The sequence below is a fragment of the Ascaphus truei genome, chromosome 5 (genome assembly GCF_040206685.1).
Source record: "Ascaphus truei isolate aAscTru1 chromosome 5, aAscTru1.hap1, whole genome shotgun sequence".
Classification (NCBI taxonomy): domain Eukaryota; kingdom Metazoa; phylum Chordata; class Amphibia; order Anura; family Ascaphidae; genus Ascaphus; species Ascaphus truei.
This window is the reverse complement of record NC_134487.1, coordinates 222,768,698-222,787,101: the sequence shown is the minus strand read 5'-3', so window position 1 is coordinate 222,787,101 and position 18,404 is coordinate 222,768,698. Positions and strand designations below refer to the sequence as shown.

General features: G+C 53.3%; 1 protein-coding gene across 1 annotated transcript in view; it reads left to right on the top strand.

The window, feature by feature from the left end:
* The window catches only part of PFDN1 (prefoldin subunit 1), a 103,719-nt gene that overhangs the window by 9,338 nt on the left and 75,977 nt on the right, over nt 1-18,404 (top strand). Inside the window, exon 2 of the mRNA XM_075601690.1 lies at nt 5,911-6,077. Coding sequence (XP_075457805.1) covers nt 5,911-6,077 — 167 coding nt within the window. The remainder of the gene's footprint in view (nt 1-5,910; nt 6,078-18,404) is intronic.

The window sequence follows — 18,404 nt, the reverse complement described above, 5'->3', positions numbered from 1 at the left end:
TCCCCGAGGACGCTCCTCCGGCTGTCTCAGCCTCTCCCCGCGAGAGGCACAGCACCTCCTCACCGGAGCGTGTCAGCCTCGCCGCGGAGGAGCCCGAGGTGGAGGAGGAGGGCGGCCGTGACCCGGAGGAAGAGGAGCGCAGCCGTGTACAAGGTGAGTACACGCAGGGGAATGGGTTATTTACCGTGTCCCTGACTCCCCCTGCCCTTTGCCCCCCCACCCTACCCTCCCTACCCCCCCTACCCTCCCTACCCCTTGCCCTCCCTTCCCCTTCCCATTGCTCACTGCCCTCCCTCCCCCTGCCCTTCCTCCCCCTGCCCTTTGCCCCTGGCCTTTCCCCCTGCCCTCCCTCCCCCAGCCCTTTGCCCCCTGCCCCCCCTGCCCTTTGCCCCCTGCCACACGCATACCACTAGTGACCACATACAACTGTACCCTAGAGGGTATACGAAAAATAATCAAAGATCTGCAACCCATGCTGACAGAGGATGCGACATTAAAAGAAATCTTTCTCAAACCTCCTATTCTTGCATTCCGGCAACCACCAAACCTCAAACAGAAATTAGTCAGCAGAAAATCTCACAACGATTTTAAAGACATGGATAATGGCACATAACCGTGTAACAACAAACGCTGCAAACTCTGCAAACATATTTGCCAAGATCCCACAGCCAGTCACAACCATAGAACATTCAATGTTAAAGGATCATACAGCTGCACATCCACGAATATAGTGTATATGATTCAATGCAACAAATGTGACCAAGGTTGCTACATTGGGGAAACCAGCCAAAAACTACAAGGAAGAATGAATATGCACAGACTCTATACTCCATCACGAAGAAGGAAGATACTGCTCACCTGTGGGACATCACTTCTCACAACCAGATCATTCCATAAATGATTTAAAAATCAAAATCCTCAATGGAATGTTTAAACGCACCCAAGACCGGAAAACATTTGAACTCAGAATGATAAGACTCTTTGACACCAAAGTGTGCGTGTGTGTGAGCGTGTGTGTGAGCGTGTGCGTGTGTGCGTGCGTGTGCGCACGTGACTGCGCACGTGACTGCGCACATGACTGTGTGCGTACGTGACTGTGCGCGCCTATGCGCACGTGACTGTGTGTGCGCGCGTGACTGTGTGTGCGCGCGTGACTGTGTGTGCGCGCGTGACTGTGCGCGCGCGTGACTGTGCGCGCGCGTGACTGTGCGCGCGCGCGTGACTGTGCGCGCGCGCGTGACTGTGTGCGCGCGTGACTGTGCGCGCGCGCGTGACTGTGCGCGCGCGCGTGACTGTGCGCGCGCGCAGTGCGCGTGACTGTGCGACTGTGCGTGCGACTGTGCGCGTGACTGTGTGCGCGCGCGTGACTGTGTGCGCGCGCGTGACTGTGTGCGCGCGCGTGACTGTGTGCGCGCGCGTGACTGTGTGCGCGCGCGTGACTGTGTGCGCGCGCGTGACTGTGCGCATGTGCGCGCGTGACTGTGCGCGCGACTGTGCGCGCGCGCGTGACTGCGCGCGCGTGACTGTGTGCGCGCGCGTGACTGTGTGCGCGCGCGTGACTGTGTGCGCGCGCGTGACTGTGTGCACGCCCGTCTGAGTGAGTGACTGTGTGTGTGTGTGTGTGTGTGTGTGTGTGTGTGTGTGTGTGTCTGAGTGACTGTATGCGTGTGTGTGTGTGTGTGTGTGCGTGTCTGAGTGAGTGACTGTATGCGTGTGTGTGTGTGTGTGTGTGTGTGCGTGTCTGAGTGAGTGACTGTATGCGTGTGTGTGTGTGCGTGTCTGAGTGAGTGACAGGAGGGAGAGCTGCTATACAGTACTGTCCCGCTTGCGCGCCTCTCACCTCCTTGCTTGCTCCCATTCATTGAGCTGTGGCTGCCCCTACAGACCGCCGTAGTTATGACTCACCAATTGTCGATAATTCACTTCAGCCAATAGGGAAACGGCAGTTTGCGTTTCATCTCCAGCTAAATTGGCTCCCTACCTGTACTGGAGCTCTGATCAAGCGGGGAAACTACATGTACAGCACATAGAGTCTGTGAATTTCATCACTGTAATCAGCCAAGCTGATCAAGGACCTGAGTAAGGAAGCACAGCATTGAAAAACACTGTACAGTACAGTATTGTACTGTATTGTTTTCACCAAAGTCACAAATCAAAGTCCCAAAAATGTCAGTCAAATAAATGCACCTCACCTTCATGCCCTTTCAGTAAAAATACTGTACAGTAGAAGATATGACCTCTCCTTCATCCTTCCTATAATTTTTACATAATTTTCTGTTCATCCATTTTGCATCGGCCAGAATTAGTAAGAAAAATCAGCTGACATTAAAGATTTTATTTCAATAAAGCCTTCTGTATTTATTTTGGTTACAAATGCATTATTTACATCAGCTATGCACATATATGATGTTTACAGTACATGCATTGTAAAGTGGAAAAAAAGTAGTGCTTCACTTTAAGTTAAATTTTCGCTTTACATACATGCTCCGGTCCCATTGCATATGTTAAAGCGGGGTATGCCTGTACTGCAGGCCTGCCCAACTCGTAAAGTGGGAAGGGCCGAACTGCTCCAAGAAAAAAAAATTGGGCCGCACAGGTTAAATCATCATCACCATCATCATCATCTCTCCTCCAGCACCTCTCATCATCATCATCATCATCATACTCATATCTCCCCCAGAACCCCTCACTATCAATCTTTACGATACTCCCCATCTATCTCTCATACCCCCATCTCTCCCCCTCACCCACACAATACCCCCCTCCACATCAAAGACACAATACCCCCCTCCACATCAAAGACACAATACCCCCCTCTATAACAAACATACAATACCCCCCTCCACATCCCCCCAGCCCATTCCATGTCAGCATCCCCCCCCACAAGTCAGCATCCCCCCCATGTCTCTGTTCCCTCAATATGACACTCTCCCCCTCCCCTCAATATGACACTTTCCCCCTCCCCTCAATATGACACTTTCCCCCTCCCCTCAATATGACACTTTCCCCCTCCTCTCAATATGACACTCTCCCCCCCCCCTGCAACTCACATCACACCCTCCCCCTGCACCTCACATCAGTATCTCCCCCCCCCCCTGCACCTCACATCACTCTCCCCCCCTGCACCTCACATCACTCTCTCCTCCCCCCCTGCACCTCACATCACTCTCCCCCCTGCACCTCACATCACTCTCTCCCCCCCCTGCACCTCACATCACTCTCCCCCCTGCACCTCACATCACTCTCTCACCCCCCTGCACCACACATCACTCTCTCCCCCCCCTGCACCACACATCACTCTCTCCCCCCCTGCACCTCACATCACTCTCCCCCCCTCACATGTCAGCAGCCCACCCCCCCTCACATGTCAGCAGCCCATCCCCCCTCACATGTCAACAGCCCATCCCCCTCACATGTCAGCAGCCCATCCCCCTCACATGTCAGCAGCCCACCCCCCTCACATGTCAGCAGCCCACCCCCCTCACATGTCAGCAGCCCACCCCCCTCACATGTCAGCAGCCCACCCCCCTCACATGTCAGCAGCCCACCCCCCTCACATGTCAGCAGCCCACCCCCCTCACATGTCAGCAGCCCCCCCCTCCCCCCCCCCCTCACATGTCAGCAGCCCACCCCCCCTCACATGTCAGCAGCCCATCCCCCCTCACATGTCAGCAGCCCATCCCCCCTCACATGTCAGCAGCCCACCCCCCCCTCACATGTCAGCAGCCCACCCCCCCTCACATGTCAGCAGCCCACCCCCCCTCACATGTCAGCAGCCCACCCCCCCTCACATGTCAGCAGCCCACCCCCCCTCACATGTCAGCAGCCCACCCCCCCTCACATGTCAGCAGCCCACCCCCCCTCACATGTCAGCAGCCCACCCCCCCTCACATGTCAGCAGCCCACCCCCCCTCACATGTCAGCAGCCCACCCCCCCTCACATGTCAGCAGCCCACCCCCCCCTCACATGTCAGCAGCCCACCCCCCCTCACATGTCAGCAGCCCACCCCCCCTCACATGTCAGCAGCCCACCCCCCCTCACATGTCAGCAGCCCACCCCCCCTCACATGTCAGCAGCCCACCCCCCCTCACATGTCAGCAGCCCACCCCCCCTCACATGTCAGCAGCCCACCCCCCCTCACATGTCAGCAGCCCTCCCCCCTCACATGTCAGCAGCCCACCCCCCCTCACATGTCAGCAGCCCACCCCCCCTCACATGTCAGCAGCCCACCCCCCCTCATGTCAGCAGCCCACCACCCCTCACATGTCAGCAGCCAACCCCCCACCAGCCCGTTTTTCACCCCCCCCCCACCAGCACGTTTTTCACACCCACCCCCCCACCAGCCCGTTTTTCACACCCACCCCCCCACCAGCCCGTTTTTCACACCCACCCCCCCACCAGCCCGTTTTTCTCACACACACACACACACACACACACACACACACACACACACACACACACACACACACACACACACACACACACACACACACACACACACCTCTTAGATCAGCATCAGCACATCCTCTAAGTCCCGCCCCCGGCATGCTCTGACCTCCCCGGCATCCTGCTATTGAAGAAAAAAAACACACGGCTGCTGCTGCCCCCGCGCACCGCAAAACCTGGAGGGAGGGAGGAGGGATAAATCGCCGCCATTTTTTTAAACTTTTTTTTTTAAATTTATTTCATTAATTTATTTAATTAACTGGCGCCCGGCCAGAGTCATCGCGGGCCGTTTGTTGTGCAGGCCTGCTGTACTGGGTCTTTCAAGAAAAGCCATATGTAATTTGTTTAGGTTTATATTAAGACTATTATCATTATTGTGCTTTGAACATTGGTAGCACAAAAAAAGTAACTTTCTACAGCACTCAATGGTACAAACTAGGGTTGGCCCATAACAAAAAAAATCCACGATAACGATATCAATAAATTTATCGTTATAACGATATATATCACGATAAATATTTCATTTAAAAAAGTCTGATAAAGCTCTATTAATCTAAATAGTGTTCTCAAAAGAATTTTTTTCTTTAGATTTAGTAGAAAGAAAAGCCCTTCCATGTCTGCACTTCACCTTTTCTCGCCTATACTGCTTCCATCACCCTAAAATCCCCCTCATTCAATCACTTACCCTGACATACTCCCTCCATTTGAAAAACACACTTAATTTATAACCATTTTGAAAAATCTTGTTTTTAATACACTTTTTTAATATGGGTTTGAGTTCCAGGGGAAGGTGGGGATGGAGGGGTTAACAGGAAGAAACACATGAGGATAGGAGTTAACTTTCAGTGCTGCAACTGCTCTCATGTGCTCTCTCCTCTCTCCCTGTGCTGTTAGAATCTCACCCCCCCCCCCCCCCCTTCTGCCTGCATTCAGATGCAGGAAGAGAGCGCTTCAAAGCTGCACCTTTGATCCCAGAAGCCTGCTCCATGTAATACCACAAGAATAACTAATCTGTCGTATTGTCAGATCTTATCGCGGCATTACTATGTACTGGTATATTGCCCAACACTAGTATAGTACTTTTAAATCCCCCAGTGAAGAACACTGGAAATGCTTGCCAACCATGGATAGGACCATAAACCTATCAAAAGGAGAAGGAATAATTAAGAAAAGGATGCAGTAACATAGTAACGTAATCAACCTCCATTTTAAAATAGCTTATCTGCAACAACCTCTAATTAATTGATTAAGTTGAAACAAATTTAGATATTGTATTGTATTGTATTGTATGTCTTTATTTATATAGCGCCATTAATGTACATAGCGCTTCACAGTAGTAATACATGTGGTAAGAAGCAATAAGGATATGAAGTGTCGGTGGCAACCTATAAACAACAATAAGGCACTAAGGTCCGCTTTATTTGGAGAGAATTACACAAATAATTATCTGATTTATACTACAGGCCTTCACAGAACTTCAAGCCAAAGTTATTGATACTCAACAGAAGGTGAAAATTGCAGATCTACAAATTGAACAACTGAATAGGACAAAGAAGCATGCTCATCTTACAAATGTAGAAATTATCAACTTATCTGATGCCACTCGCATGTATGAAGGAGTGGGAAGAATGTAAGTAACACAATAATATTACTCTTAATATGCAGGCATGCAGGAAGTTGGTTTGCTTTCTCATTCCATCTCCCTTTCTTTGAATAAAAAATTGGATTGATTGTTGGACTGCCCCTCTTATTGGTTTGTGGGGGAGTGGGGGGAATACAGAGGAGAAATGTGTGCAAACTGAAAAGAAGCAGATAGAAGATCTGCTATGCATCTTGCAATAGAATTATTGTGGCGGTGGAAGGGTTAACCAGGCCAATAATAAAGGTATTATGCCCGGCTGGTTAACCCTAAACCGTGTTGGGACAGAAGGGGTTACAATGTATTGCCAACATAATACCATGAGTGTGCGCTGTGGGAGTGTGCGCAGCGTGCTGTGGGAGTGTGCGCAGCGTGCTGTGGGAGTGTGCGCAGCGTGCTGTGGGAGTGTGCGCAGCGTGCTGTGGGAGTGTGCGCAGCGTGCTGTGGGAGTGTGCGCAGCGTGCTGTGGGAGTGTGCGCAGCGTGCTGTGGGAGTGTGCGCAGCGTGCTGTGGGAGTGTGCGCAGCGTGCTGTGGGAGTGTGCGCAGCGTGCTGTGGGAGTGTGAGCACATTCCCATGTCTTAGACAGGTCTGCAACCCTGCTTTTCACCAGTATCGCCTAGCACTGGGGGGCAGGAGAATTTGTAGCGGGAGCGCAGGCGTTACAGAGGCCCCGTGCTCTTCCCCACAGCATTTAAATTAAATGCCGTGGAGGCGTAAGGCCTATAACTCACATGCTCTCTGCGTGACTTTGGCGACGTGACGTCATTTTGACGTTGTCATTGGGAGAGGGGGGGGGCGCAAATGCTGCGGCTCCCGGGCAGGTGGGCGCAAACGCTGCGGCTCCCGGGCAGGGGGGCGCAGCTCAAGAAGTTTGCTCACCCTTGGCCTAGCATACAGTATTTCCACTGCAGCCAGGGATTCTAAATATTTGAAACACATCTTTTCCTCTTACCCTTATTGCCAGCATTCTACATACAGTACTGTATATAACTTGGAACCACTTTCCTTAGAAAATAGACCAAATAAGGTTAGCCATTCTTCCAATAATTAAGCCATTTCACGTATTCATTAGGATTTGTAATATAAAAAACACAAAGTAGCTATCCCAGAAGTGTTATGTTCTTTCAAATTTCATGAAGTTAGAAAATCTGATTAAAACTTGAGGTTTTCCTCAGTGCAGACTAGAATATTAATATTGTAAAATTATGAAATGTAGATGTTAAATTTTGGGGGGCATCTAGTTCTCCCGGTCTTTCTGATCAATTAGTTACCAATTCAGCTATACGGAACTCTACCGTTTGGCATGCTATTAATCATTGGTCTAGTTTAAGATAATGTCGATCAAGCTGAAATATGGCAGAGACTCGATACCCTCTATTGGTCACAGTGCGCCCGGTTCGGCTTTGATGTCACACGGTGGCTCAACATAGGCGCCATAGACAATTTTTGGCTCTTGGGAAAAGCTATGCCTTTAGCAGTGTTTTTTTTTTTAAATGCCCATTTATGATAGCTTCAGACGATTTCTGTCTTTTAATGGTTAAAAAATTTCTGATGGTTTTTAATTGTTGTTACAGGGTAAAGCTGGTAAAGTCCAGGCATTATTGAAATCCCTGCTCTCTGGTTAAAATTCCGGGCATTATCCAATCAGTAATGGCCCGGAATTTTTGGCAGCTTGCTAAATTTTTCAGCCAGTCAGCTTTCAGTTCTAATTCACAAAGAGTGAAATTTGCTTTTAGACAGGGGAGGTGATTGGACAGAAGGCACCAGCAAGGCACTGACTCCTCCCCTCTCTGCCTGCAGAGAGCTCTGCACAGGAGAGTGAGGGGAAAGGTTTGTGTGTCTGTTGTGTGTTTTGTGGGTGTAAAGGGGGTCAGCAGAGTGTTTTTGTTGGTGTGTGTTCTGTGGGTGTAGAGGGGGAGTTGCAGTATGCGTCTTCAGTTTGGGTTTTGTGGGTGGAGGGGGGGTGCAGAGTGTTTTGTGTGGGTTTACAGGGGGCTGCGGTGGGCGTAGAGGGGGGCTGCTGGTGTGTGTTTTGTGGATGTACAGGTGGAAGTCTGTTTTGTTTTTTGAAGTGAAACTTCCTTAGTGGCACCTCATTCGTGATGGGGCAAAAATGGATTGTGGAGACAGAAATGAAACGGATGTGACGTCAGTGCTGGCAGTTGAGGCCGGGCTGTGTTCTGGCTCAGCCCGACCCCAACACTGACATCACACCCGTTCCACAAATCAGATGCGGCGGCGGCGATAGCCGCCGGCGCCGCTCCTAATGGCCACCGCACCCCCCACACAGCCGCTATCGCCGCCGCCGCCGCTCATAACGGCCGCCGTTCCCCGCCCGCTGCCTACTGCCGTGCCGCGCATGCGCGATGGCGCCAGTGACTCCAATCACCACGGGAGTGGGGAGGGGGTGGCGCGCAGCCGCTATCTGCCCCCGGCGGGTGCTAACTGACGCCGCCCGCTGCCATGGGCTGTGAGAGGAGGAGCCGCTGCTCAGCCTCTCTCCTCCCTCTTGCTTCCCCGAGTCCCGCTGCTCTCCCGCACGGCTGCTGACATGCGGCGGCGCTAGCCCCTGGCGCCGCTCCCCCGCACCTGCTCAAAATTTACTCGCCACAGCTGCTGACGAGTGCCGCTCCCCCCAACCACCCACTGACATGTGGCGGCGCCGCTCAAAATTTAATCGCCGCCGCCACTCCGTGCTCCCCCACACCGGACGCTTACTCTGCATCTGATCTCAGACGCATAGGTTGTGGGCTATTTGCCCAAATTAAAGATGGCTTCCCTGCAGCAATTGCTGTGGACTGTGCATGCGCCGCAGATCTGTTGAGAGGACAAGGCGGAGACGCGTCTCTACGGTCTCCAAGGTAACGTTTTAGTGGGCCGGGCGAGAAGGCGAGCTGCGCAGCCGCAGAGCGGCTGCTGAGGCAGAAAAGGAGAAGGGAAGAGCCTAGATAATTCAAGATGGCTGCGGATGCTCTGGTTGCTATGAAGCCTGGGAGGGGTAGGCCGCGAAACCCACACAACCTGGGACAGGGGTCCTCACAGGTAATGCAACATAGTGTGGGGGCCTGCTGGGGGGGGGAAGGGGGAGACTAGGGAGGGGGTACAATGGAGACCCCCTTCATACAGGGGAAGAGCAAAGAGACCTTACAAGAACCAGTGACCCCATACACCCAGCTCAGGCTCGTTATAAAGGGTCAGTGACCCCATACACCGAGCTCAGGCTCCTTATAAAGGGTCAGTGACCCCATACCTCTGCCGTGTGCGCTGGCTGCAGCAGGACACGCCGCCGTGTGCGCATCTCCGCCAGGGGGAAGAGAGCGGGAGCTGCTCCGGTCATGTACCTCTGGGGGGGAAGAGCTGCTCAGGAGATTCAGGCAGAGCCCCCCGTGTCCGCAGCTCCACCGGGGGTTGGGGGAGGACACAGACAGAGAAAGACATACCCCACACAGAGAGAAAGACACACACATACACTGACAGACTGACACACATACACACAGACTGACACACATACATACACACACACTTACTGTCACAAACACACACACACACTGACTGACACACATACCTCCGCAGGGGGGCTGGCTGCCGTAAGACACAAAGCCTGCAGCTCTGCCGGGGGGAGACTCAGACAGAGCCCCCCGTGTCCGCAGCTCCACCGGGGTGGAGAGAGTCAGGAGAGGGGGGCAGGACACAGAGAGAGACATACACACCACACACAGACACACACACACATACACACACGGACTGACACACACACATCCAAGGAATTCAGTTACTATAAATATAGACGTGCAAATAGCTAAAACACGCGGTCAAACTTCTTTGTGTTTTGGAACTTAAATTGTGTTTTGATTTTGAATTAAAAACATCACCATCACAAATACAATTTCTGTGACAAAAGACAAAGAAGTTTCACTTACTATGCGCGTGCACAGCACACACAGCTTTTTTTTTGTGTCTCTCTGGCATTAAGCTTTTTTCACATTAAGCATTTTAGCCTGTCCCGTGTCTCTGCAATGAGTTTTTTGTAGGTGCAGTGTGTGTTTTGTGGATGTAGAGCTGGCAGTCTGTTGGTTTGTGTGCCTGCAGTGTGTGTTTTATGGGTGTAGAGGGGGGTCTGCAGTGTGTGGTGTCTGCAGTGTGTGTTTTGTGGGTGGAGGAGGGGTGCAGTGTTTTGTGCGTGTGTGGGTTTACATGGGGGCTGCAGTGTGTGTAGAGGGGGCTGCTGGTGTGTGTTTTATGGATGTAGAGGGGCAGCAGTTTGTTTTGTGTGTGTCAGTAGGTGTAGTTCAGGCCTGCACAACATGCGGCCCGCGATGGACCCCCTTCAACCCTCCCCCTTCAACCCCCTTCAACCCTCACCCTCCTTCAACCACCCCCCCCTTCCCTGGTAAGGACTTCATGCTGGAGCGCGCTCCAGCAGTGACTGTGTGACCGCGCTCTCACCCGCCCCCTCCCCCCCACAGCAGGGTGACGCACTCTATCAGTGTAGTGTGACCCGGAACTTCTGGGTCTGCTGCTAGAGCGCGCTTCCCTGCCGCAACCACCACCACCACCGTCGGGTAAGGGCTGCTGACATGGGAGGAGGAGGGGGGGGCTGCTGACATGGGGGGAGGAGGAGGGGGGGCTGCTGACATGGGGGGAGGAGGAGGGGGGGCTGCTGACATGGGAGGAGAAGGGGGGGGCTGCTGACATGGGAGGAGAAGGGGGGGGCTGCTGACATGGGAGGAGGAGGGGGGGCTGCTGACATGGGAGGAGGAGGGGTGTGCTGCTGACATGGGAGGGGGGTGTGCTGCTGACATGGGAGGGGGGTGTGCTGCTGACATGGGAGGGGGGTGTGCTGCTGACATGGGAGGGGGGGGGCTGCTGACATATGGGGGGGCTGCTGAAATGGAATGGGCTGGGGGTGCCTGCTGAAATGGACTGGGGGGCTGCTGAAATGGGCTTGGGGGGGCTGCTGAAATGAGCTGTGGGGGGCTGCTGATATGGGCTGTGGGGGGCTGTTGAAATGGGGTGGGGGGCTTCTGTTGTGGGGGGCTGCTGAAATGGGCTGTGGGGCCCGACTCTGTTTTCCTTGTGAGGGGGTTGAGTGGTGTGAGTTGCAGGGGGGGGGGGAGTGGTGTGAGTTGCAGGGGGGGGGAGTGGTGTGAGTTGCAGGGGGGGAGTGGTGTGAGTTGCAGGGGGGGGGAGTGGTGTGAGTTGCAGGGGGGGGCAGTGGTGTGAGGTGCAGGGGGGGAGAGTGATGTGAGGTGCAGGGGGGGGAGAGTGCTGTGAGGTGCAGGGGGGGAGTGATGTGAAGTGTAGGGGGGGAGTGATGTGAAGTGCAGGGGGGGGGAGAGTGCTGTGAGGTGCAGGGGGGGAGTGCTGTGGGGGGGGGGTGCAGGGGTGGGGGAGTGCTGAGAGGTGCAGGGGGGGAGAGTGCTGTGGGGGGGAGTGCTGTGAGGTGCAGGGGGAGAGTGCTGGGAGGTGCAGGGGGGGAGAGTGCAGGGGGGGGAGAGTGCTGGGAGGTGCAGGGGGGGGAGTGCTGAGGTGCAGGGGGTGGAGAGTGCTGTGCGGTGCAGGGGGTGGAGAGCGCTGTGCGGTGCAGGGGGTGGAGAGTGCTGTGCGGTGCAGGGAGGGAGAGTGCTGTGCGGTGCAGGGAGGGAGAGTGCTGTGCGGTGCAGGGAGGGAGAGTGCTGTGAGGTGCAGGGAGGGAGAGTGCTGTGAGGTGCAGGGAGGGAGAGTGCTGTGAGGTGCAGGGAGGGAGAGTGCTGTGAGGTGCAGGGAGGGAGAGTGCTGTGAGGTGCAGGGAGGGAGAGTGCTGTGAGGTGCAGGGAGGGAGAGTGCTGTGAGGTGCAGGGAGGGAGAGTGCTGTGAGGTGCAGGGAGGGAGAGTGCTGTGAGGTGCAGGGAGGGAGAGTGTGCTGTGAGGTGCAGGGAGGGAGAGTGCTGTGAGGTGCAGGGAGGGAGAGTGCTGTGCGGTGCAGGGGGTGGAGAGCGCTGTGCGGTGCAGGGGGTGGAGAGTGCTGTGAGGTGCAGGGAGGGAGAGTGGTGTGAGGTGCAGGGAGGGAGAGTGCTGTGAGGTGCAGGGAGGGAGAGTGCTGTGCGGTGCAGGGGGTGGAGAGCGCTGTGCGGTGCAGGGGGTGGAGAGCGCTGTGCGGTGCAGGGAGGGAGAGTGCTGTGAGGTGCAGGGAGGGAGAGTGCTGTGAGGTGCAGGGAGGGAGAGTGCTGTGAGGTGCAGGGAGGGAGAGTGCTGTGAGGTGCAGGGAGGGAGAGTGCTGTGCGGTGCAGGGGGTGGAGAGCGCTGTGTGGTGCAGGGGGTGGAGAGTGCTGTGGGGGGGAGAGTGCTGTGAGGTGGATGGGGTGGAGAGTGATGTGAGGTGCAGGGAGGGAGAGTGCTGTGAGGTGCAGGGAGGGAGAGTGCTGTGAGGTGCAGGGAGGGAGAGTGCTGTGAGGTGCAGGGAGGGAGAGTGCTGTGAGGTGCAGGGAGGGAGAGTGCTGTGAGGTGCAGGGGGGGAGAGTGCTGTGGGGGGGAGAGTGCTGTGAGGTGCAGGGAGGGAGAGTGCTGTGAGGTGCAGGGAGGGAGAGTGCTGTGAGGTGCAGGGAGGGAGAGTGCTGTGAGGTGCAGGGAGGGAGAGTGCTGTGAGGTGCAGGGAGGGAGAGTGCTGTGAGGTGCAGGGAGGGAGAGTGCTGTGAGGGAGAGTGCTGTGAGGTGCAGGGGGGCAGAGTGCTGTGAGGTGCAGAAGGAGAGTGATGTATGGTGCAGAGGGGAGGGTGATGTGAGGTGCAGGGGGGAGAGTGTGATGTGAGTTTTAGGGGGGAGAGTGCTGTGAGGTGCAGGGGGGGTGGGATGTGTGTAGTGTGCAGGTGGTATTGTGTGTTTGATGTGGAGGGGTGTATTATGTGTATGGGTGAGGGGGAGAGATGGGGGTATGAGAGATCGATGGGGAGTCTCGCAAAGGTTGATGATGGGTTTTGGGGGAGATATGAGGATGATGATGAAGGGTGCTGGGGGAGATATATATGAGGATGATGATGAGAGGTGCTGGAGGAGACATGATGATGATGATTTTACCCGTGCGGCCCAAATCTTTTTTCCTTGGAGCAGTTCGGCCTTTCTCACTGTACAAGTTGTGCAGGCCTGGTGTAGATGATGTAGGAGACACGCCGCGGACCGGGAGGCGGAGGAAGCTTTTGGCAGTGTGGATGGGAGGCGGGGCAGAGAGGAACCTTTCGGGAGGCGCAGGGTGGGTGGGAGGCACAGGGGGGCGAATCACCGGCCAATGAGAGCCGGGGGGGGGGGGGCGGTGAGACACCGACCAATGAGAGCCGTGGGAGGGCGGGCGGACCGACAAACCAATGAAATTGTCTACAGGGACGCACAAACAACACTTTCAGTTTTATATATATATATATATATATATATACACACACACACACACACACACACACACACACACACACTAGCTGAGAGACCCGGCGTTGCCCGTGAGTTACATTTCCCGCTAGGAAAGGGGAGGGGGGGGAGACAGTACGGGGGGGCAGTGGACAGGGGGGGGAGGGGACAGTGGATGGGGGGGGAGGGGACAGTGGATGGGGGGGGAGGGGACAGTGGATGTTGGGGGGGGGGACAGTGGACGGGGGGGGGACAATGGACGGGGGGGGACAGTGGACAGGAGGGGCGGGTGACAGTGGACAGATGGGGGGGGACAGTGGACAGGAGGGGCGGGTGACAGTGGACAGATGGGGGGGGACAGTGGACAGGAGGGGCGGGTGACAGTGGACAGACGGGGGGGGACAGTGGACAGGAGGGGCGGGTGACAGTGGACAGGAGGGGGGTGACAGTGGACAGGAGGGGCGGGTGACAGTGGACAGGAGGGGGGGCAGTGGACAGGAGGGGGGTCCTTCCGGGCGCCGCCATCTTAGGTGCCGCGTGGCAGCTAAAGGCTGCCTGCCCACTGCCTGTCCGGCTGTCGGGGAGGGGGGGCGAGGTGAGTGGAGCACGGGGGAGGTGAGTGGAGCACACCGGGGAGGGGGGGAGGTGAGTGGAGCACACCGGGGAGGGGGGGGGAGGTGAGTGGAGCACACCGGGGAGGGGGGGAGGTGAGTGAAGCACACCGGGGAGGGGGGGGGAGGTGAGTGGAGCACACCGGGGAGGGGGGGGGAGGTGAGTGGAGCACACCGGGGAGGGGGGGGGAGGTGAGTGGAGCACACCGGGGAGGGGGGGGGAGGTGAGTGGAGCACACCGGGGAGGGGGGGGGAGGTGAGTGGAGCACACCGGGGAGGGGGGGGGAGGTGAGTGGAGCACACCGGGGAGGGGGGGGGAGGTGAGTGGAGCACACCGGGGAGGGGGGGGGAGGTGAGTGGAGCACACCGGGGAGGGGGGGGAGGTGAGTGGAGCACACCGGGGAGGGGGGGGAGGTGAGTGGAGCACACCGGGGAGGGGGGGGGAGGTGAGTGGAGCACACCGGGGAGGGGGGGGGAGGTGAGTGGAGCACACCGGGGAGGGGGGGGGAGGTGAGTGGAGCACACCGGGGAGGGGGGGGGAGGTGAGTGGAGCACACCGGGGAGGGGGGGAGGTTAGTGGAGCACACCGGGGAGGGGGGGAGGTGAGTGGAGCACCCCGGGGAGGGGGTTAGGTGAGTGGAGCGTACGGGGGAGGTGAGTGGATCACGGGGGAGGTGAGTGGAGCACACCGGGGAGGGGGGATGTGAGTGGAGCACACCGGGGAGGGGGGGAGGTGAGTGGAGCACACCGGGGAGGGGGGGAGGTGAGTGGAGCGCACGGGGGAGGTGAGTGGAGCACACCGGGGAGGGGGGAGGTGAGTGGAGCACACCGGGGAGGGGGGGAGGTGAGTGGAGCACACCGGGGAGGGGGGGAGGTGAGTGGAGCACATCGGGGGGGGGGGGGTGAGTGGAGGGAGGTGAGTGTGATGGGAGGGAGGTGAGTGTGATGGGGGGTGGGGGGGGGGAGAGGACAGAGAGGTGATGGCTGCAGGTGAGATGTGTTGGGGCCGGAGGGTAAGGGAGCGGGAATGAGCCTCCGGGACCGGCGGGTAAGAGAGCGGGAGGTGTGTGTGTGTGTGTGTGTGTGTGTGTGTGTGTGTGTCGTCACTCCGCCTCAGGCCAATGACAGGTGTGCGGGGCGGGCGGGCCAAGGGACCAATGAGATTTACCCTAGGGACACAGGAAGATGCAGACAGGCATACAGTGCTTTCACTAATATATAATGATATATATATATATATATATATATATATATATATATATATATATATCTATATATCATGTAAAAAAAGTGACAAAACCCCTCCACAGCAAAGCAAATATGCAAATGTAAATACAACTGTATGCTCATCTGCATGTCTTAGGCAGGTCTGCAACCCCGCCTTTCCCCATTATCACCCAGCACACAGCACTTCCACTGCAGCAAGGGATTCTGGGAAATGACATGCAAATGAGCACACAGTGCCACTTTTTGCTTCAAAAACCATTTTTAACATGGAGCAAGCTTAAGCCTATAGGGAACCATGTTAAAAATGGTTTTTGAAGCAAAAAGTGGCACTGTGTGCTCATTTGCATGTCATTTCACAGAATCCCTTGCTGCAGTGGAAGTGCTGTGTGCTGGGTGATAATGGGGAAAGGCGGGGTTGCAGACCTGCCTAAGACATGTAGATGAGCATACAGTTATATTTACATATATATATATATATATATATATATATATATATATATATATATATATATATATATATATATATATATTTTATTTTTTATTTTTTTTCAAATAAGCCTACATTTAGCCTATAATAATAATCCCCTCAGAACAGGGCATTACTGGCCAATAATGCCCTGTTCTTAGGGGATTATTACTTAAATATTCATCACTAGCTACATTGTTACTTTTTTTTATATGTAATATAAACTTTAATTGAATTGTCGCTTTACAATCAAGGTATAGCTGTCGTGACTGTGTGAGGAGGTGTTTTGTGTCATAGGCTGCGGTAAATTGTTATTTGTCACCATTAAATTTGGATTCTAATTCTAGTCCTCAACAGTTTTATACCTTCAAACAGACTTTCTCTTGGCTTACCTATTAATTAAAACCTTTTGACTTTTCGAGCATGGAGGAGAGTTGACCACTATAAATGTATGGGTATGAAGAGCATTCTGTGACAACGTTCTTAGTATGACTACCTTCAAGACACAAATTCTGAATGTGGAGCCTTACACATTTGGTAACGTAATGCAAAGGATTAATTTCTACTACATTTATTCATAATTATAATGTCAGAAATTATTTTTAGAGCCTAAACCTAACTTTCTGCTGCATGCATGACTGTCTAGCAATTCAAAACATTAGAAGATATGCTATTTTTATGATGTGAGGTAATGTAATAGATGGAACCAGTTAAGAGTAACAGATACTAATAGCTGTGTGACTCATAGGGTGAACAATATCCTACAAAATGTCTGGTGACCAAGTAGAATCAGATTTTAACTAAGTAGAGGAGAGACTGCCTTTTGTTTGTACTCTAGCATTGGACATTATAGTAACAGGAATGTCTGTGATTAGCTTCTTCTTCTTCTTTTTTTTTTTTTTTTTTTTTTGAGATCTGAAAGCAATCTTTCAATAAGAATTTAGCAGCCCAGCAAGCTGTCATGTTTGTTCTGCTCTTTCCTTAACATATATTATATTTTCATGGGGATTTATTGGAGGTTTAATATCACTAAATAGTTTGCATGTATTTGTTTCTCTATGCTAATGGCAGGGAGAGCAAAAAAAATTGTCTTTCATAGGATTCTTCAGAACAATATTCTAATATATGGGATATTATACTCAAAGTTCTAATTTTTGCTACATTTTGTAATTTAATAATTCAAAGTTCATTAAATGTTATACTGTAATGATTTATATATAATATACACATTAATTTATGAAGAGCTACTGTATATAATTGTCACGGTAAACCAGGCCTTACCAACACATTTAATACTGAGATTCTGGACTGAGCAGTACAAGGCGGGTAAAATAAATTGTAATTTATATCCTTTTAAGACAAACACACAAAATACTTCACAATTACCGTCAATAAACACTTACTGGGATGGGGAAACACAATGAAATGTCCACGGAACGAAACAAAGTCTCTGGGCACCCCTGCACGCATGCAAGTGAGTGCGCGATGTGAGCCGTGCGACAGTCCTTGGCTAGGGGCGCAACTTGCCACACCTATATCTCTGCCGAAAGGAAAGATTTCGTAATGTCCTTATAGGATTTGTTTGGGAATCCTTAGCTCAAACGAATTCTGTAAGAGGGGCACGATCCTTGGTTACGATGTTGTTAACCCCTCACACTCCAGAACCGCTGACGCTAACACTTGGATGTTTCTTGGTAAAGCTTAGATGAATCTGACTGGGATTGCGCTGCAGGCATCTTTAAAGGGTTAATGGTCCTATTCCTAAAATGCTCAGCCAATCCTCCCGTGGGAACAACTTTTCCCACCTATCCCAGACTTGCCAGAAGTTCCTAGAACGGGCAGAAGTTGCTTCCCGGTCTGCTAAGAGCATGCGTGAACCTCACACTTGAGCTACTTAGCATATCGGGCCCAACCCCTTACCTGGCGACAGTAAGTCTGGGGTTTGGCTACCAAGTGTGAAGTGCCCATTGTTCACACCGGTATCTGGTACTTGGGAATTATCCGGCCATCCTAACACCTAGGGTATCTGAAGCTTTTCAACTCTGGACTTCTCTAGACACTGGGACACTAACTTAGCAGGGTGCCCTTTGAAGTATGGAGATGAAAAATCCCTCAGTTCATTCGTCCAAAACATATGAGCATGTTAATGGATTCTTTGCCGGACCGGCAGGAAAGAGTTTCCTGCCATTGCATTGAAAACACCATTGGAATACAGTTTATTTATAAATGTATGTTCTGTATATGCAACAAATAAAAAAAAAACTCCTATGTATCTTCATAGTTTCTTTTTACCTAGCTGCACTCCAAAAATTAGAGTGCTAGCTCTTTCCTAGCGCAAGTTATCCACTTAATTGAAGGGGCTCTGTGATGTGGCTTGTGGTTTGACCTACAATCTGTCTGGGTTACAAGCCAGCATACAAAGTATCCGTGATGGCTTTGATCGGTAATCACAGACGCGCGCCACCAATTCAACTTATGTGGATAATGAAACGACAGGATACCATGTATCAAGAAGGCAGTTCAGCTACACCGCAGACCACTTAATTGACTTTGCGGTTTCAATGTCTGGAAACTGATACCTATCTTTAATACAGCTACTTACTCGCAGGCACACTTCAGTTTAGCGCTTGGCACAGCG